Genomic DNA, 22,079 nt, shown 5'->3' with positions numbered 1-22,079 from the left:
CATTCTGGTCTACTCCCACCTTTCTAATCTTCCAATACTTTATTCCTCATCATGTACACACACACACAAATAATATACATACACACACACACACATATATGAAATACTCATCGAAAGTTTAATGTGAGCATTTAACACAGACTAACCCATTTCCCAACTTTATGTCTTTATATTGGCTGGCACATATTCCTATTGTGTCTCCCCTCTTTACTCCTTCCTTTTAGTTTCCCTGGTTTCCTTCAAGACTTAAAATCCCACCTTTACAAGAGTCCTTTTCCAGAACAGGCTGTTAAGCTGGTGCCTTTCCCTTTGAGAATATATTCTGTTATATCTGTGTATTTCTTGCATAAACCTAGGTTTGTCTTTTTTCCCACATTGTCTTCATCACTAGAATGTGAGCTCCTTAAGGGCAGGGATTGTTTTTGCCTTTCTTTGTATCTCCAGTAGTTTGTGCAATACCTGGTCCATAGCTAGTGCTTAAATGAATGCTTGACTGAATTTAAAAGAAATGTTCTACATGTGCTAACCAATTAATTAATCCCTATCGACAGGAGGAGTTACACATACTTACAATGTCATTATGTTCTCAGATTTCTCAGAGAAGTGACACTTTGACGTTTTCTGTGATTCGATTCCTGACTTAGTGAAGAGGTTTATTATTATTTTCCAGTTAACTAAAGGAGGGAGAGCCCTCGGAAGTTTTGATAGGATCCAATGTTCATGTTTATTTTCAGTTTTAAATTTTTCTGAAAGTTTTTTTTTTTTTAATGCTTTTCAAAAGAGATTCAGTATTAAAGCAAAATGTCCATCAGGGGTGGACAGGAAGTAGTAATATAGGTGATTCAAATGCATTGTTTCAAACACAAACACATTCAAACAATCGTGTTTTTCTCTGTGGCTGTATTTTGTATGTATACATTTATTTCCATAAAGAACTGGGGTGACAGGGTGGGGTGCATAATTTAGGATGAAAAGTAACAATGAAACTTATTGTTAGACTTTTTATGGTTACTACCTAAAATCAGACAGAAGGATTTAAAGAACCTTTGTAAAACACAAGTATGTTTTCTGTATCTCATGTTTCTAAGTTCCTTTTCTCTCTTTTGTTTTTCTTGACAGTGGTGCATTTTCTGAAGTGGTTTTAGCAGAAGAAAAAGCAACTGGAAAACTCTTTGCAGTAAAATGTATCCCTAAGAAGGCACTAAAGGGCAAGGAAAGCAGCATAGAGAATGAGATTGCTGTTCTGAGAAAGTAAGTACTGTAGAATTCTGTCTCTTTGATCCCTTTGGGTTGCTGGTCTCTGGGAGCGAAGATCCCTGTGTAGGGGTTAAGACAAGCTATGGCAGTCACTTAAGCCAAATAGAAGCAGGAATGATGGCAGGGTACGTTTTACAATTGGATCATGGTCCTAGAGATGGGGAACATGACCATTGATGTCTTGGCTTTTGGCAAGATACTTAGGGTTTTTTTTTTTCCCTTGTTAGGCTGATAATACCAGATCTTCAACATAAAAGAGAACTCTACCATTCCATGACTTATTGCATGGATTCAGGTATACTTTTAGTCAGCTTATGTCCCTAAATAGCAGGATTTCTTTTTTTTTTTTTGGTTTTTGTTTGTTTATTTGTTTTTTTAGGCAGTTGGGTTAAGTGACTTGCCCAGGGTCCCACAGCTAGTAAGTGTCAAGTGTTTGGTCTGAGACCGCATTTGAACTTAGGTCCTCCTGACTTCAGGGCTGGTACTCTATCCACTGTACCACCTAGCTGCCCCTAACAGGACTTCTTAACAGGGAGTCCACAGACCTTGGGGTTATGTGGACAGACTTCAGAGAGGGTGGGTATCCATAAAAAAAAATTAGATCTTTATTTCTACTAATTTTTGGTTTCCTTTATAATACTGTATGTTTTATTTTATGCATTTAAAAATATTATTCTGGGAGGCAGCTAGGTAGCTCAGTGGATAGAGCGCCAGCCCTGGAGTCGGGAGAACCTGAGTTCAAATCGGACTTCAGACACACATAAAACTTACTAGCTATATGACTGTGGGCAAGTCACTTAACCCCAAATGCCTCACCAAAAATATATATATATATATAATTCTGGGAAGGGTTCTATAGGCTTTGGCAGATTGCCAAAGAGATCCCTGACACAAAAAAAGGTTAAGAGGCCTGTCTCAAAGCCTCGCTATATCCAGTGAAAGTCTAATACAACACAATTAGCTGAGTTCTTTGCTTGACACTATTTCCACTCTCTTTCCCTGCTCTCTCTCACCCCCTAGCAGCACATTTTGACTAGGTTAGAGAAACAAATCACTGTATAATAATCATACTATCATTTTTGGAGAAAGGTGCTATGGAAATTTAAAGGTGGTTCCATTTGTGAAAGACATTAGGAATACCGATGAAAGTCACTGGGTTTTGAGGAAAACGATAAACTTAGTGACTTAGTGTAAATGGAAGAAGACCCTTCCACCCTTCCCAAAATGGAATGCTATTTATTTTAATACCATTATAATGAGCAAGCATGGCTCTGAAGAAGAGACGAGAAAGTGTACTTCCTTTGTTCATCGAGGTGGGAGACTGTGGTGTGGAACATTATATATAGGATCAGACTTGGTTGATATATTGATTAGTTTTGCTAAACTCCTTTTTGTCTGTTATGAGGGGTGGTTGCCTGCATTAGGGGGGTCAGGAGGCATATAGTCAGAAATGAAGGTGATATGAAAACAGAAAGACTACTAAAAATTAAACAACAGCAAATGAAGTTGCTGGAGTTGGAGGTCTACCAGAGAAAATCAGTCAGCTACTAAGAGAAACAAATTTAGAGTAAATGTTCTAGCTCCCCAAAACATATTGGGATGGCCCTACATTCATTATGGATGAGCATGTTTTTTTCTTGTTTCTTGTTTTTTTGAAGATTAACAGCAGCCTTTGAATCACACTCAGCTGCCATAAGTACCAGAGTGCACAATATGCTAATCACGACAGCATAACATGTTCTGACCTTTATTGACTCAAAGAATAAACATATGGTATGTCAGTTCCACATAGAGAACAAATTGCTCATAGGGTTTTCTTTGTTTATTTGTTTGGTTTCTAGGCTGTCTCGGTTCTCTACCAAAAACCCAAGAAGACTAAATTAAATAACTGTTTAGAAGGGAATTTGGTCCAAACAAACCATTCTAAGTATATTATAATCAAATTGGAAGATGATATTTTAATGAAACATATAAGGATATTAACATACATTTAAGTGACTCATTTCCCAGTGCCAGGAGCTGGAAAAGCACAGTAGTGACATATTAGCATTAAGGCACATATTTGGACTTGGTCAATGCTGTAAGTGATGGTGGGGAAGAGACTGCTTCTGAGTATTTTGCAGCATCCTAGTTAGAGCGTTTAAAGGACTGATATCACCCAAAGCACCTGCCTGGATTCAGAGGCTGGTTGGCTCTCTGCTAAATCAAGCATGACACCTAAATCTTTGCTTGAGTCAGTAAATTGATTTGGGGACTAAATGAAGTAAATAAGTTTTCATTCTTCTTGTATTCCCATTTGTAGACATTTGGTATCCACTCAGATGTGGACTTCAGAAGTCAGCATTGGTTTTTGTGTTACTGAAATTCTGCTTTGATTAGTTTCCCCACCTTTGGTTTCATTAATAATGAAAAAATGCCAGGGAAGAGGATGTTCAGAGATAGCAAATGACAGGATGTTGACAGTGCCATGTTGTTGAGCAGTCAGAAGCCTGAAGCCTGATCTTTTGTTAACCAATACATTTTCTTTTATCATCACAAACACAAACACATACAGTACAACCCTAAAACAAAGTAAATTTCCCCAAAAGATTTAAGCAAAACAACACAGAAGAGTTATGACAGATTCATGCCCTGTTTCCTTTTGTTTTTTGTCATTTGTTCTTTTTGGATCTATTTTCTTCACTATACATCCTTTAGTAAGACTTACCACATGTCTTTGAATTTTTCATTATTTATCATTGCTTAAGGTACAATAATATTCTGTAACTTTCATATGCTAAAATTTATTTTTCCATTCCTGATTTTGGTCATATAGTTTGTTTCCACCTTTTTTCTGTCACAAATAATATTGCTGTGAATATTCCTGTATAGATAACAGTGGTGCCTATTCTCCTATAGACCTGACAACATTGACTTTTCCCTTCTTTAACCATATTTGTCAAATGAATGCATATAATCAGAGTTGTTTAATTCATATTTATCTAATCATTAGCTATTTTGAATATTTTTATAGTTGAATATAATTAATTTCCTCTTCTAGAAACTGCCTATTCATGTCTTTTGGTCACTTGCTATTAGGGAATAGTTTTTCATTTTAGAGAGTTGTTAATTCCCTTTAGATTCCAGATATCATACTTTTATCAGAGATGTTTAAAAAAAGATTTTTTCACAGTCCATTTTTTTTATTCTTATCCTAGTGGCATTATTTTTATTTCTTCAAGACCTTTTTATTTTATATAATTAAGAGAATCTATTTTGTCTTTTATAATAGCCTCTGTCACAAGTAGCTAACAATTCCTCTCCCCTCATCTACAGTTGTGATATAGCTTTCTATTTTCTTTTAAATTGTTATGATGTGGTTTTTTTATATTTATTGTTCATCTCTTTGAAACTTATTAATTGCTATGCAGTGTTCCCAGCAGATCCTGATGAATGAGTTCTTTCCCCAATAATTTGTACACTTGTGTTTACTGAACAATAGACTGCTATGTGTTTGCCTCTAGGTCTTGTCTGATCTGTTCCACTTTCCACTTGTTTCACGATCTGTTTTTATATTTTTAAATACAATTCAGATAATTTTAATAATTACCATTTTAGAATATGATTTTAAATTTGATAATGCCATGCTTTCTTTTCAACTTTTCCCTCCATTGTTTACTTTTATAATCTTAGCATTTTGTTGCTCCATAAGAATTTTATTATTTTTATTTTTATTTGTTATTTTTCCTAATTCTAGAAATTATTTCATTGATATTTTGATTGGCATAGAATAAAACTTGAAAATTATTTTGGGAACTATTATTATCTTTACCATATTAGCACAACTCAGTCACGTACACTAAATACTGTTTCAATTATATAACTCATAGAATCATAGAATTAGAACTAGAAGGGATATCAGAAGTTATCTAGTCTAATTTTTCATTTTACAGATTAAAAAATGGAGGCACAAAGAGATTAATTGACTTGTCCTAAGGTACATAGGTACTGAATAACAGCTGGGATTCTCTTCCACGTGGAGTCAACAAGCATTTAAGAGCCTATTCTTTGCCACATTAAGCAAAAAAAAAAAAAAAAATAGACAAAAACAGTTCCTGCCCTCAAGTTGCTGATTTTAGGTCCCAAGCTCTTTCTCTTGTTCCATGTTGCCTTTCTAACAAGATAGGGCTTGAATCTTTCTAAAAACTCCCTTTTTCATTCCTCTTAAACCTTCACTTCTTCCAAATTTTCTATCTCTGTGAAGGATACTACCATAGCCCCAGTGATTGTTGACTCTTCCCTCTTCCTCAGTCCACACATTCAATCAGGAGTCAAGAGTTATCACTTCTAAGATCCTTCTTTATTTCTGTAAAAATTGTTCTGTTGTTTGATTTACAGAAGGGCTATTTGTTTCTCCTGTATTTAATACATGGGCCTCCTACTGTTTCATAGAGTTGGGGGGAGGGATACTGGAAAAGGCAGAGGGGGATAATCACATAATTTTTATGCCACCTACAAATAGCAGTACAAATATTGATATACCACTGGTTGAATTGAACCATATCAGTTGAAATTCTTGCTATAAATAATAATAAAGATGTTACTATTAAGTAGAAGGATGGCTCATAGGTTCCCCTTGGAGAAATAAATGGAATTGGTTTCATTGGTTCCCAAACCAAGAAACTTCATGCTGTGGGGAACTTGATTATTTCACCTTGATTATTAATAAGCCTAAGCAAAAAAGAAGTCATGAAAATGGTTGTTGAATGAAAGAATGAAAACCTATTTCTTAATTGCTTACTATGTGTCAAGGGCTATTGTATCAAGCCCTGACATTGAAGTATAGATATAAATGTGAGACTGCCCCTGACTTTAAGGGGTTTATATTTTAATAGGAGGAAACTGCAGACATAGGGCAAGGGTGGGCCCTGAAGGGTGTTTTGACCTGGGAAATCACAAGGATGATGAATGGAAAAGTAGGACAGTCCATTGACACTCCATTTCCAGATGCCCTGGTAATGTTGATTTAACTATGATATTTAGAGCAAGAGGTGGAAAGCAGGGAGGAGGGAGTGGAGTACCCCAGGGAATTCACAGCCAAGTCATTTAGCTCTTCCCTATTGTGGTCCTTGGAAGTCTAGTTAGCTGGGCTGGGCCGTTGCCAGTCATCCTGACCCAGGTCTTTCCACTGGACTCAGATGACTCTGGAGGAGAGAGTGGAGCTGATGACTTTGCACAGTCCTGCCTCACTTAAATCCAATTCACTTGCAAGTCAAGACATCACCCTCCTGATGTCATCGGTCCCCTAAGAGAATGGAGGATGAACAACAACATCTGGGCTAACGAGCAGGAGCTGGACAGAGAATGTCTGGGGTGAAGATGAGGGCCTATGGTCCCAGGGAGTTCAGAGCTCAGTGGTTTAGCTCATCCTGGGGTTGGTCTCTGGGGTTGGTCTAACTTGGAAGGTGGAGTAGTAGCATCAGCAGGGAAGAAAACTATTTAAATGAAACCTGTGTACTTCTTATCTACTAACTCCCTTGTTGAGATGGGCTCTGGAATTCTGATTTCATTGATTCTGGGAACTATTGCTTGAGGAAACTTTCTACCAAAGTAGGTCAGCCCAGCTGTACAATTTATAGTATTAGGAACTTGCCTAAGATGCCAGCTTGTTAAGTGACTTGCTTAGAGCCCATAGTCAATATGTGTCAGAGGTAGGACTTTAACCGACGTCTTCATGATTATGAGACTAGCTTTCTATCCACTAGGTATCACTACCTCTCAATGCATTTGGGGTAGGGGTTATTTTAAATACTATTTCTCTTTCTACCCATTTCCTCTTTTTTCCCTTAGTAATAGAAATGTTGATAGTTTTGTAGATTTATTTTGTATCCCACTACTTTGCTAAAGCTATTATTTTAGTGATTTTTTTTTCTAAATCTCTAGTGTATTCTAAGTAAATCATTGGATTAACCTTGCATCTAGTTATATTTGCCTCTTCTTTGCCAATACTTATTCTTTTAATTTATGTTTCTTATTGCGATAGGCAACATATCTAGAATTATGTCAGACAGTGACTGTTAAGGAGACATCCTTACTTCACTCTAGTATGGTGCAATGGAGAGAAAGTGACCAAAGGGCTGAAGTTCAAATCTTGTCTTTGTCAATATCTTTGTGACCTTTGGCAGTCAGGTCCTCTAACTCCACATCGAGTGTTCTATTCTATTCTTAGCTGACTTCATTTTTGGTGAGTTAAATTTCAGATCCATTTCTAGTGGCATCCTGAGGATGCTCAATACTTCTGGAAATTGTCTTGTATGAGTTCTTGAAATATGGTATCTAGATTCTTTGCTTCTGATTTCTTTTCTGAGAGACCAGTAATTTTTACCTTGTCTTGCTGAGCTTAGTTCTCTAAAATTTTTACCTTCAACTCTAGGGGTCTCGATTCTTCCAATTCTGTTGTTTTCAAATTTAGTTTCATTATTTGTTCTACCATTTCTGCAATTTTGTCTTCCATTTGGCCTACTAGATTCTGCAGGTAATTCACTAATTTATTAAACTTTTCAAGAGACTATTTAGCACCATGTTCACCTTTTTATTTCTGTTCTGTTTTTTGCTGTCTTGTGCATTGTTCTTTTCTTTCAGATAACTTTTTCTACTTTATTTTACCCAATGATATTTCTTCATTGTAGTGAGTTTTTTTCTTATTTTTAAAGTTTTTTTTTTTTTTCATTTTTTTCCCTGCAAGATGATTTTCCCTGTGAGGGTTTCTTCCCCTTTCCCTCCTTTGCTGTTTCTGTTTTTAGGCCATGAAGAGGAACTGACTTTACTTATAACCATTCAGTTAGCCATCTTACTAGAACTCCTCTGGCTATTCTTAAAGGAATAAATAGCAAATAAATGACTTCTGAGGGAGAGATAGAAGGGAACATTTTCTGTATCAATTTCTTTTGTCCACTCCAAATTATTTCTATGTGAATCAAAAGGCATTTAACATATAAAAGGGAAGGTGTTCGAGGAGCAATAGTTACCCCAGTCAGGTGAGGCTAGTTTTCTCTTAAAGGGTATTGAAACTATCCTTGAAACTTAATTGGTCCAGGAGGCTAAATGCTTGAACCATTGGCATAACTTCCTAAAAACCGAGTATAAAAGCTACCCCATGACAATCAGGAGCTCCTCTTTCTAACTTGATTCCTTTATATTACCATGACAAATGCAGAGGCAGGGAAGCTATGGCAAGTTGAATTCATGGTGTATCCTTGCTTCATATCTTTTTCATATGATTGCTAAGCAAATCTCTTTTTTGTTAATGACTCAGATGTTTCCAAATGTCTCATTTTGTTCTAATAACAAACCTGAATCATCAGATTGATGTGAATTAGGCCCGACCTAGACTTAAACGAACATAAACTTGTATGCTTCCTTAGCACTGATGTGAAACCAGGTTATAAGAAGTCCTTTTTGGTACCTTTTGTAACTAAACATCCTTAGGATTTAGTTTATTTAGGTCTAGAATAGATTTGTCATACTCTGAACACTGGGGTTTTTTCTTTATCTTTTTTTTAAAAAACAAATAGTGTTAGAGTGAAGTTCCAGTCCATTTCTCATCCAATTATAGCTATTTGAATGGTTGCCCATCCTCCTACATTGCTGAAATGTGAGAGATTTACTTGTTTCACTGTGAATAATGCACTCTACTTAGATGTTGCTAATGCAACCTTAGGATGTCTTTGTACTTGCTCTGAAAATAGTCTCCAAATGAATTTTTTATTGGTTAAGTAGATATTAGAGCATGGAAAGAAAAAAATGGTGATAAGTATTGTGACAGGCTGTTGCTATGCAGCAGATATCCAGGAGTCTAACTTTTGCATTCTATGAGCTCAGTCTATATGATTAGGTATTCAGTATGCTGGTTGGTTCTCAGTCCTGTGACCCAGGCACTGCATGTACTGTGAACTTCAGTGTGAGGCCCCTTGGGCTAGGTTTTGAAGCTTATAACTGTGGTTACATTATTACTTAGAATTAGATTTGTCCAGTGCTTTACTTCTAAGGTACTACATAAAGCAATTTTCAGCAAGTTAAAAGGGAAATATGAAGCATAGGGGCAAGGGACAAGACACACGGAATCACAGAGCTGGAAGGATTCTTAGAGATCACTTACTTCAAAACTCTTTCATTTTACTGAGGGGGAGACTGAGGTCTCAGGTGGCTAAAAGGGGAAGCTCTAGACCAGGGGTGATAAACCTGCAAACCTGAGGCCACATGTGGCCTCGAGGCTGCAGGTTCCTCACCTGTGCTCTAGACTTACCAAGCAACCTCCCTTCACCGTATAGCCTCAATAGTTGAAGTTTACTTTCTGATTCTGGTAGAACTGCCAGTCACAGTGAAATAATCTGGGTCTGTTTAGCATCCACCTAGTACTGACTCTCAGATTATGAAGATTTTCCTGGCAATGTTTCAGGACTGTTCACAGGTGTGCACACATCTCCACCAAAGAAGACCCTGACTGTTTATTCTACATCAATTAAATTATCCATCTTTTTAAACTTTTTGAAATTTTCTTTTTAATAACTTTTGTTTTTAAATCACCTTTATTTTCAAATACATCCTTTCTCCAGGTTCTCAGAGAATCATTCCAAGTAGCAAGGAGGAAGGAGAAGGCAATAAGCTTTCATAAAGTATCAGGTATCATGTTAAATACTTTTGTAAACATCTCATTTGAGCCTCACAACAACCCTGAAAGGTAGTGCTACTAGGATCCTCATTTTACAGTTGAGGAAACTAAGGCAAACAGGTTGAGTGACTTGTCCAGGGTCACACAACTAGTAAGTGTCTGAAGTCAGATTTGAACTAAAGTTTTCCTGACACCAGGCCCATTGTTCTGTCCACTGCACCACCAGCCGCATCTAACAAGGAATGATAAGAGTTCAGCAAAACCATTCCACACGTCAGCTGAATCTGGCAGCATATTTAATGTTCCACACCCACAGTTCCTCATCTCTGCAAAGTATGGGAGAAGGGACGTTTTTTCATCTTTTAATTAGGGCTAGATTTGGCTGTAATTGGTTATAATCACAGAATTCACTTTCTTTGTCACTGTTTGTCCTCTTAATGTTAGTGCCGTCATTGGTCATTGTCTGTATTGTTTTCCTGTTTCTATTCATCTAACTTTACATTGGTTCCTATGCACCTTTCCATCTTCTCTGATATGTGTCGATCCTTTCATACAGTGCAATAATATTCCTTTACATTCATGAGCCATAATTGGATTAGCCATCCCCCAATGGATGGGCATCTATGTTGTCGACTTTGTGAAATTTAAATAAGAGTTGTTAGTACTCTCACAACAATTCCAAAGGCAAGGTAGTTGAGCTGTGGGAGCATACAGTAGGATGTTGCCCACAGCTCTAGTAAGGACACTAGGTTCTCTTCCAATCTCGACCAGTTTATAGTAGAATAAAGGGGAGGCCAGGCCCTTGACATAGCTTTTCTAAACTATCACTTAAATGGTGATTGTGGAGATGAAAAGGGTTGGCAAGAGGAAGAGAGCCAGGTGTGACTGTTTAGTGACAGTGCCATGAAGCTTGGAGGAGTCTGGTTACCTGGGTGACCCTTTGTGTGTCTATGTGTCCATTCCCCCAAGTTGCATGTATTCTTGGGAAAATCTTTTGCCTCATGTTGTGTGGCAAGCTACTTGAGGTACACAGTGTACGTCAGAGGCTTGTGTGACTATGACTTTGTCCTGAGGCCAATTTCAGGACTGTCCTTGACAACATTACCTTCCGAGTCTTTCACTCTTATTTAGAGGTACCTGTCTCATCGACACTGTCGTAGGACCCCAACGCAGAAAATCATAGGAGCATCACAGTTTATGTATTCCAACTGACACCTGAGCAGGAATCCTTCTTTATCATGTACCTTGACAAATAGTTACTTAGACACCACTCAGAGATTTCCATTGAGAGGGATCTTGCTATCTTCTGTTGGGGCCTATTCTGTTCTTGGAGATAGTTAAGAAGTTTTGCCTTATGTGAGGCTGAAATCTGTGTCTCTGTAACTCTCTGCCCTGGTTCTGCCCTCTGGGTTGAATCAAAACAAGTTCAATAACTCTACCATTATGGCATCATTTATGTATCGGACACAGGATTCCCATAAGTTTTCTTTTCTCCAGGCAAACAAGTCCAGTTACTTCAAATACCTTTCATGTGGCATAGTTTTCAGTTCTTCTTTTGTTGTTGTTCAGTTTTGTTCGAAAATTCGTGACCCCATTTGGGGTTTTCTTGGCAAAGATACTGGAGTGGTTTGCCATTTCCTTCTCCAGCTCATTTTACAGATGAGGAATTGAGACCAACAGGGTTAAGTGATTTGCCCACAGTCACACAGCTGGGAAATGTCTGAGGCCAGATTTGAACTCAGGAAGACGAGTCTTCCTGACTTAGGGCACAGTGCTCTGTCCTCTGCACCACCTACCTGCCCTTCATTTCTTCTACCACAGTCTTAATGTAGTTTGAGTGAGGTGTAGGGTCCCAAAGTCCAGTGCAAGGAGGTATGGCAATCTTTTTTATGTGCCAGTAAAGAGCCCAAGAGGGATGTGGTTCAGGGCAGACCCTTAAACATAGCCCTAGTTCATGTGGGAAATTCCTACCACTGCAGGATGCATGTCAGGTCCAGCCCTGAACCATGGCTTGGGAAATGGGAGAGGCTGCCAATACCATTAGTCCCGGTCCTGGTTAATGGCTTATGCTTCTGAGGAGAAACCTGTTGTGGCTGGGGTGGGGGTGAGGGTGGGATTGGGAGCACCACAAGACAGAACACAGCACAATATAGGGCCTAGCAGGAAGTTAAACAAGCTTTGTTGATGGGAAATACAGTAAGAAATGGTAGTCAGGGAGGAAGGAAAAAATCAGAAGTGCTGTGGTGGATTAGGGCACACCAAGTCAGTCAGAGCCAGTGGGTCTTTATAGGTTTCTTATCTGAGCCAAGCAAGACCAGGTATTAGGGAGAGGGGGCCTGGAGCCTGGACCTGATATGTAGAGGAAGTTTCAGTGACTGCTGCTGAATCATACTGGGGGGAACACCTGGAAAATTAGCAGCTGGTTGAAATTCAAACACCCTGCTGACAGGAACAGGGGCAAAATGGCAAAAGGCCTTACTACTGGCCTTCTTTGCTGGGGATGACACAGAGGATTTGAGTCTCTCTAGAGAGTTCTTGGCTTAGCTCGGTTAAGGCAACCACTATAAATCCTAACAACTATATTACTCACCTTTCTCTGAAAGTCATCCAGTTTGTCAGTGTTATTCTTAAGATAGGACTGAGCACATAGTAAGGCAGTTAATAAATTTTTATTGATTGATTGATATCCAGAGGTGTTTGGTTAGTAAAATTTATTTTTTAAAAATCTTGATTTTTATTTTGAATTTAATAATCATCACAGATATTAACAATTCAATGTACAAAGAACAAGAAAATGGATTTTGTAAGAAACTCTGAATTTTAGGACTGCATATTTTAAAATATATCTGTACATATAAAAATATGAAACTTAACATAAAGAATTACATAATTAGAGAAATATTAATTGCTTATGTTTGGGCCATGCCCATATAACAAAAATGATATTACTATCTAAACTAATTTATTGATATAGTACCATACCAGATGGTTCGACCAAGTGAAAACACATGAAAACTATAGCTTCTCTCGTCCTGGAAATCTTCAGTTAATTGCATTCATTTTTTGCTTTTAATTAGTATGTCACACTATTGACTCTTAATGAGCTTTCTATCCAAAAGCAAAATAAATGTTGAATAATCCTTCCTTTTCTCTGTCACCTCTATCACTGACCAATCTACTCTGAGCAACACTCAGAACCCTCCTTTGATCTTCTCATTTGCTAAATGTAATTTGAACAGTACTTTTTTGTTTTTCTTAGATTTCACTGCAAGCTGTGTCTCGTACAGAGTTTGAGCATTCCTGAGCATTTGAGCATTATTCTTATGAGATTATGCCACTCTTTTACATTCAGACCTCTCAAAAACCTGTCCCTCCTCACCTTTTATGTCCATATTTTTAAAGTCTAAATTAGTTGATGACTTCCCTGTGCAGTCACATCCATCCCTTTGATGAGTTCACCTGATCAGAATCAACTGTATTTGAGTCATCAAAAGCTATTTCATGACAACATCCTATGTCTCCTGAGCCAACTTAAGATGTAAATATTAAGACATAAAATAAAAAACGGGTTTTCATTTGCCCCTTTCCGGACTCTGAAATCTGCTCTCACAAAGTCTAATATATTAGACTATGCCTGGTATTCTTCTCCTTTTTGATCATAAACTCAAAGATACTATAGCCAGTGCTTTCTAAAGGTCCTAATCTTTTTAAATTCCCCTGCTTTGTCCCTCACCCCATCAGCACCATGAAGAAAAGGGCAAGTTTAGTCTGTTTGTGTGTGGTGCCCTCTTTGTTGCCATACAAAGGAAGGTTGACCAATGGGATCCTTGGCCTTATGGAACATAAAACCCATCACAGCCCGAACGTTTTAGTTATTTAACCATAAAGTTGCAATTGTCTTTTCTTCTAAATTCTCCCAGTGAGCACAACTTAGTTCCTAAAATTATTTTGAGACCATCACCCAAAAAAGGATTTTGATTTAGGACTGTGTATTTTCGACTCCAGTTTTCACATTTAATGGTTTTGATGCCATTTTGATCTGGAATGTCTATACAATTACCCCAAATCCCTATCAAGAGGAGACTCCTACTGAGTAATTTTGGTCCACTGCTCTCTTTGGTCCACTGGCTGCTTTATAGGAGAGGTAACATCAGTCTGCATAGTGGATAATGTTGGAATTGGAGTTAGAAAGATTGGTTAAAAGCCTACCTCTATTATCCTCACCTGTAAAATACAGATGATATTACCTCAGGTATCTACATCACAGAATTGTTTTGAGGTTCAAATGGGATTGGATCATAGGAAATGACCAACAAGATGGAGGAATAGATATTTTCTCTTATCCTTATGACCTCTCAAAACCCTGAAAAATAAGAGTTATTTTTAAGAGGTAAAGCAATTGTAGTTTGTTTCCCTAGGCTCAGACACTAAGAACCTTAAAAAAGGTAACAACCTGATGAATGAAGGCTAATCCCTAATCCCTGATGTGCATAATCAGTGCTCCTTCCTCTCCTCCCTGTCACATCTTGGCAGAGAAGCACAATGGTCCCCACACATGCTTGGGCTGTGAGATCTATTCAGTAATTAGACTGTTGCTGTTGTGAATTCTTCCAGCACATCCCACTGCCCCTGCCCTTAAGCCATCATCTCTGGCAACAAGCAATAGAATTCAGCTCTACTCCCAATGCAACAGATCCCTATGAGGAGGCAGTGGAGGTATAGGAAGCCTTTCCTGGGGCAACAGGCTATTCTAAAGCATTGCTTAGCCAGAGAACTAGGGCAGAGAGGGAAGTGGGGCAGGGCACCAGCGGGTGTGTGGGAGTGGGTAGCACCAGGCCTGAAGGAAAAGTTCTGGCTGAAGCCAGCTCTGTTCCTCCAGACTTTACTTGGAGTAGAGACTCAGGTGGGTAAAAGGTGAATTCCCAAGTGTGGGAGGAGTCTGAGACAACTTTGAAATCTACTCTTTGTTAAAGAGGAAGGATTCAGAAAGTCAGCAATATCAGGTGCAATAGAAAAAAAAAGACTGAAATTACCCAAGATCTCCTGAAGAAAACTCAGCTGAAAATCTTGAACACAAGTAGATAAACCAACAGGGAAGACATTAATAATAGATGGGGAGATAGCCTCTAGAACATCTCAGTGACTCTAAACATCTCTGAATAAATACCACGTGGCAAAGGAAAGCCAATAAAACCAATAAAGGAGAGGTAGAGGACCCTGTGGCTTCCCAGGAAAACACAGAACCACACAGCAAGATGTTCCCACATAGTTCGAGAGAAATCAGAATCACGTTAGAATTTGTGGCCTGTACATGAGAAATAATAGACAAAAGAGAAAAACTTGAATCCATGGTGTCAACTATTACCAAAGAAACGTGAGAGGATGACTAGTGGGGATGCTAATGCATGGAAGTGAAGGACAAACTAGAAGGAGAGAAGGGGAAAGCAATAATGCTAAAAAGAAATGTGATTTCTATACAAGACCTTCCTGAGTTCAAATCTGGCCTCAGACACTTACTAGCTGTGTGACCCTGGGCAAGTCACTTACCCCTGTTTGCCTCGGTTCCTCATCTGTAAAATAAGCTGGAGAAGGAAATGGCAAACCACTCTAGTATCTTGCAATGTCGACCTGAAAATTGGTTAAAAAGACAACAAGCTAGGTGATAAGTAAATTCATATTGTTTTATTCCCTTAAGTTAGCATCATGTAACAGGTTACATGGATGCAGAGCTTTAACTCTGACTGCATCAAGCAATTTTTTGGAGGACATTTAAACCCTGGCTCAGGATGTCCATGTTACTCAGTTTTATGGTCTCCATTTGTTTCACCAGAGTAAGAGAAAGGAAATTTAAATAAGATAGGCAAATGTCAGATCCAGGATATCTGTGTTTCCTTTACCACCATCAAGGTAGTGGCTGGATTAAAGGCGCCTTAGTGGTCATAAACATAAGAATACTCTTGGTCAGCTTTAGCTCTTGACACAGGAAGGGGCATTATCAGTTCACTCAGGAAGAAAAGATTAATTCAGGTTTTTGGCCCTTATTGGGGCTCAATTGATCTTAAATGATTATCACCAGGAAACCCTAAATGGGGTCACAAAGAGTCGGACACAACTGAAGCAAGTGAACAGCAAAAATATATTGTTCTCCAAGATGGGGTGAGGAGCCTGGAAGGAACAAACATTAATTAAGTAGATACCAGATAAGATAGTATTAGATACTAGATACTGGTCAGTGTGCTAAGCATAGAACAATTTAAGGATTATAAACCTCCTAGAAGAAAAGAGTAAATTAAAAAAAATTAAAAAAAACCTGAACACTATAATGCAGGAAATAATACAAGGGATAGAATCAAGCTAGAAGGGATCCTAAAGGATATCTAGCCAGACCTTCCACTTTATGGATGACAAAACTGAGACCCAGAGAAATTAAGTGACTTGTCCATAGTCATACAGGTAGTAAGTGACAGAGCTGGGATTTGAACTCTTAAATGTTTGTTCCACTGTATCACATTATATGTAAAACCCTTAAAGTTCTAGACAAAAACCAGTTATCATTATTATTGTGTCATTATTTTAACTTATTACCTAGGTTGGTAACACTTAAGATTTTAATGACTTTGAGATTTTTCTTTTTAATGATTCACAGTTTTATTCTATGGTAAAAATTGGGAGTGGGGTCTGAGATTAATGGGAACCAAAATCAGGTAAAAAAATCTACAGTGATTAGACTTTTCCTCCCCTAGGGAATTCCTGGTCATGGGTGGGGAACCTTCGGCCTCAAGGCACAGAACTGTGAAGTTTGGATTCAGTCAAGGGGCCTCACTTGAGGACCTAGAGGGCTACTTGTGACCTCAAGGCCTGCAGGTTCCCCACCCCTGTACCTAGACACTTCCATTTGGGCTTCCACAGAACAATTTGAAAATGATTAATCCAGTTAATATCCCATTTGTATTTACGCTTTCTATAAGCCACTTAGGTTGATTTACAGATGAGGAAGTACATACACTGAGTTTCAACTTGTCTCAGCATTCTGTCTCATCTCTAGCTAGCTCCATGGTTGAAGATTAGAGGGTTCCAAGCAGAAAGGTTTTAACCTCCTTTTATGTGCTCTTCAAAACCTGGCCCCTTCCTACTTTTCTAGTTTTCTTAGACTTTATTCCCTTCCATGCTCTCTCCAGTCCAGATAGACTGGTCTGTTTACTGTTCTTCAGTCAAGACCCTCCATCTCCCATCTCCATTCATGCCTTTGTACTGACTTTTCCCCCATACCAGAAATGCTCTCCCACCCCAACTCAGACCCTTGATGTTCCTGGCTTCCTTCAAAATTCAGCTCATATCCCACCTTTTAAAAATAGTGATTTTATTGATGGTATCAAACATAAGACTCTGCTCCTCCCATTATTGCAGAGGTGCCTTGGGGCAAGGATTTTATGTGGGGTATGAGATTTTCATATATTTAGAGAAGTATAGAAGTATAGAGAAGTAAGTCATGGAGGTGGATCCCCAGTGGTGGAAATCCCCCTCTGACTGGGGATGAAGATTCATAGCTTTCTACTTTTACTCCTTGGAGTTCATGTAGATCGTGAAGTCTGCTATATAGTGGCTATAACTGTAACTAGATAGATAGATACCTCCATATAGCGAGATAGATATAGATAGATATCTCTATATAGAGAGAGATTTAAATAGATAGGTAGATATGTCTCTCTATATAGAGACAGATAGATAGATAGCAGCTAGCTGGCACAATGGATAGAGTACTGTGCCTGGAGTCAGGAAAATTTAAGTTCAAATCCAGCCTCAAATACATAATAGCTGTGTGACCTTGGGCAAGTCACTTCACCTGTTTGCCTTGGTTTCCTCATCTGTAAAATGGGAATAATAACAGCACCTACCTTTCAGGGTTGTTGTGAGGATCAGATAATATAATAATAGTAAAATGCTTAACATAGTGTATGAAACACAGAAAGTGCTTTATAAATGTTGTTGTTCTGTTGTATCTGCCTCTTCGTGACCCCATGAGGGGATTTCTTGGCAAAGATACTGGAGTGGTTTGCCATTTCCTTCTCATTTTTCAGATGAGGAAACTGAGGTGACCAGAGTTAAGTGACTTGCTCGGGGTCACAGAGCTAATAAGTGTCTGAGGTCAGATATGAATTCAGGTCTTCCTGATTCCAGTCCTAGTACTCTATCCACTGTGCCCCCTAGCTGCTCCTCAGACCCAGCATCTCCCCGTTTGATAATGGTGGGAGCATGGTTTTCTGGAAGATAGCAATGGTTTTTAGACTAATTACTGGCTTTATATCCACAATCTTGACAGTGCCTTTGAACTTGTCATGGGTAGAATCATATTAGAACATGTAAACCGCATGGTTGAGGTCAGTGAAGGAGTCATTTTAGTATTCACCGTGTTTGAGGTGAATGTGACCCTAGTCTAACCCTGTGCCCCAAATCGCCAAATTCGTTGGCTGATATTCATCATCTTTTCTCAGGGATGTGAGGGCAGCAGCAGATGCAGGCCCAGGGCAGGGGTGAAGAGCTGTGAGCCCCCTGTCCCATTTAGTGCTGGTACCTTCCTTCTGATAGTATTGCCAATTTATTCCGTACATATCTTGTATAGCCTGTGGACTGTAAGCTCCTTGAGGTCAGGGATTGTTTTTGCTTTTTTTTGTATCTTCAGTACTCATCACAGTGTCTGGAACCTAGTATGTGTTTAATAAATAATGCTTGTTGACTCGAGGGAGAGGATCTTAAGAGGTAGAGCTATTTAATAATGCTTTGGACTGCCTTATAAAGTAGTAAGGCAGTGAGGTGGCTCCATGGTGCAAAGAACGCTGGGTCTGCAGTCAGGAAGGTTCATCTTCCCGAGTTCAAATGTGGCCTCAGACACTTACTAGCTGTGTGACCCTGGGTAAGTAACTCAACCCTGTTTGCCTCAGTTCTTCCGTACTTCTCCTCAGCAAAATGAGCTGGAGAAGGAAATGGCAAACCATTTCAGTATCTCTGCCAAGAGAGCCCCAAATGGGGTCACACAGAGTCAGACACAACTGAAACAACTGAATAACAACAACATAGAGTAGTGAACTCCTTGTCGTTGGAAGTGTTCAAGCAGAGACTAGATTATTATCTGCCAGGGATACTATAGAAGGGGTTTCTGCCAAAGACTGATTCAGAGGTTAGATTAGATGAATTCTAAGGTCTATTCCAACTCTAAGATCTTATAATCTAAAAGTCTACAGCAGTTTCAAATCCTCCCAAGTATACTAGGCATTCCCTAACTAACTGCCAATTGCCCAAGACTAATAATACCTTTAAATGCTAGTTATTTTACAATCCAAACAAGGTTTCCACAAATGACTTGTAATTTGAGGATAGGCCCTTTGCTTCAGTTCTGAATGAGGAGACAGCTGGGTACATTAAGTAATAGCTTGGAGGGAGATGCTTTTATGTAGATTAATTTGCTTAAATCTGGTTTGCTTCTGCTTTTACCATTTTGTTCTGATGACAGAATCCCAGCCCCATTTACTTGTTTAGATCACCGCTGGAGCACTCATTTATTGTGTTCTTTATAAAAACATGTGTCTTTAGAAATTCATTGATTCGGGGGGAACAGAACCTCCTCTCTCAATGACTCAAGATGGGCTAGGCTGGTCAGGCAGATACTGAGGTTCCTTAGGTACACAGGGCAGCCCCTTCAGGATCGGTTCTGCCCAAAGAGAAAGACTTAAAATGAGATACTCCATCTCTAGAATGATGGCATTCAGAATTAAGAAACAGACAGGAAATATTTACAGGAAAAGAGCAATGACCAACAGTAATAAGGATTGTGACACTATGTATTTGCATAGTGTTTCACTGTATACAAGCATTTCACATACACACACGCTAGGTGACATAGTATATAGAGTGCTGGGCTTAGAGTCAGAAAGATCCAAGTTCAAATGTGGCCTCAGATACTTCCTAGCTGTGTGACCCTGAGCAAGTCATTTAACTTCTTTTTTTCTTTTTTTTTTTGGTTAGGCAATGGGGTTAAGTGACTTGCCCAGGGTCACACAGTTAGTAAGTGTTATGTGCCTCAGCTTGGATTTGAACTCAGGTCCTCCTGAATCCAGGGCTGGTGCTCTATCTACTGCGCCACCTAGCTGCCTTCATTTAACTCCTTACTGACTCAGTTTCTTTATCTATAAAATGGGGATAATAATAGCCCTTACCTCCTGGGTTGTGGTGAGGATTAAATGAGATATTTGTAAAACACTTAGTACAGTGCCTGGCACATAATAGGTGCTTAATAAATGCTTGTTCCCTTCTTTTCCCAACCCCCAAACATTTAATCTTTGCATCAATGTTGTGTGGAAGCATGGTTACCTCTATTTCATAAGTGATAAAAATGAGATGTAGAAAAGTGAAGTGTCTTGGCCACAGTCACATATAGCTAATAAGTAAACAAGTCATTTTCTGATTAAAAACATGTTAGGTAAGTGTTGTGGCCACGTAATCAGAAGAGAATTTCTGGGTTAGAGAGAGGTCATTTAGGCTATCCCTACCTAAGGAGAGATGTCCATTCTACATCCCAGACAAGTGGCTGTCCATCTTTCCAGTGAAGACTTCCTATAACGAGGAACACTTTGGGGCAACATTAAATCTTCTCTTTGCTTGGAGGTAGTATTGAAAGATTTTCCAGATTTGAAATAACTAGACAACTATCAGAGTACATTAAATGTCCTAAGTTGTTGGGTGTTTTGTTTTGTTTTTTTTTTTGCCTGAGTTTTTAATATGTGAAAACAAATATCAAATCAAAGTGTTTGGTCTATTGCCATGGAAACTTAACTGTTGAAACAGGATAAACTTGTTGCTTTTTGGACAGATCATAAAGTACTGTGGTCATAGTGAGCTTTTAAGAATTATTTGTTGATTAGGGCAGCTAGGTGGTGCAGTGGATAGAGCACTGGCTCTGAAGTCAGGAGGACCTGAGTTCAAATCCAGCCTCAGACCAAACACTTGACACTTACTAGCTGCGTGACCCTGGGCAAGTCACTTAACCCCAATTGCCTAAAAAAAAAAGAATTATTTGTTGATTATTAGATTTGAGGTCTCTATATTATTTATTTTCCTTTCTCTGAACTGAATCTACAGTAATCCAAAAAATAGAATTGACCTAATTTTCTTTCACAAGGAAGGAATATTCAAATGATCTTTTTGGCCATTAACGTAATTCCTTATTTGTATTCCTTTATCTATGCACATTCCCACCCTTCCATAATTATGTCAAGTATTAGGATCACAGGGAAGGGCAGATGCATAGCACAATGGAAGACTCATTTTTTGTGAGTTGCATTCTGGCCTCAGACAGTTATTAGCCATGTGACCCTGGGCAAGTCACTTAATCCTGTCTGTCTCAGTTTCTTTATCTGTAAAATGAGCTAGAGAAGGAAATGGCAAAGCACTCCAGTATCTCTGCCAAGAAAACCCCAAATAGGGTCATGAAAAATCAGACATAACTGAAAAAGATTAGACAACAGCAGCATTGGGAGTGGGGCAGTCCAGCTGCAAGGCCAGCTGTCTTATTTCTAAGCATCTTATTTGCTGCTAGATAGTATCAGAAGGAACTGAAACTCGTTGGTGTTCCTATCACTCAGTACAGGATACAGTGCTGCCTTGTAGATTTTTTGGTGACATTTGCAGAAACACCATCGTATTTACATTTTAATTTTCTTGATATAGTTTTATCACCTAATCTAGACTCAGGCTTGAGGACTTTGGTGCTTGCAGAGACATCACTGGTATTTCAGTTCCCCTAACACTGTTTCTTAGTGAGTATTTTTCTTTTTCTTTCTCAAACAAATATAATTTGCCAACGATCCACTAAGATAATTCCAATGATGCCACCCCAGCCAACAGAAACATGCACAAATCTTGGAGCAGAGAGACTTAAATAATCGGGATATCAAAACAATACTGGCCCATGTTTCATGTGAGATTCAATGCTAGGACTATGTAGGAAACTGACTGAGATTTCTTAATAAAAACAAGATAAGACACATTTCATCTTGGAAAATACTCTTAGGGAAAAAAGTATTCCAGCAACACAAATCTTTCCTACTCCTTAGTCAGTTGAGATCTAGGTGATTTGTTCTGTATGATACTAATATTATTTTATCATGAGTAGATACAT

The 22,079-nt window shown here is 38.6% G+C and overlaps 1 protein-coding gene across 1 annotated transcript in view; it reads left to right on the top strand.

Moving 5' to 3' along the window:
* Window positions 1-22,079, top strand: part of CAMK1D (calcium/calmodulin dependent protein kinase ID) — a 478,963-nt gene that overhangs the window by 177,599 nt on the left and 279,285 nt on the right. Inside the window, exon 2 of the mRNA XM_027838808.1 lies at window positions 1,120-1,251. Within this exon, the coding sequence (XP_027694609.1) occupies window positions 1,120-1,251 (132 nt within the window). The remainder of the gene's footprint in view (window positions 1-1,119; window positions 1,252-22,079) is intronic.

The sequence above is a fragment of the Vombatus ursinus genome, unplaced genomic scaffold (assembly GCF_900497805.2).
Source record: "Vombatus ursinus unplaced genomic scaffold, bare-nosed wombat genome assembly UNPS02014830.1, whole genome shotgun sequence".
NCBI classification, from domain to species: Eukaryota; Metazoa; Chordata; class Mammalia; order Diprotodontia; family Vombatidae; genus Vombatus; species Vombatus ursinus.
Note: the sequence above shows the minus strand (reverse complement) of the source record. Positions and strands in the feature narration are given on the sequence as shown.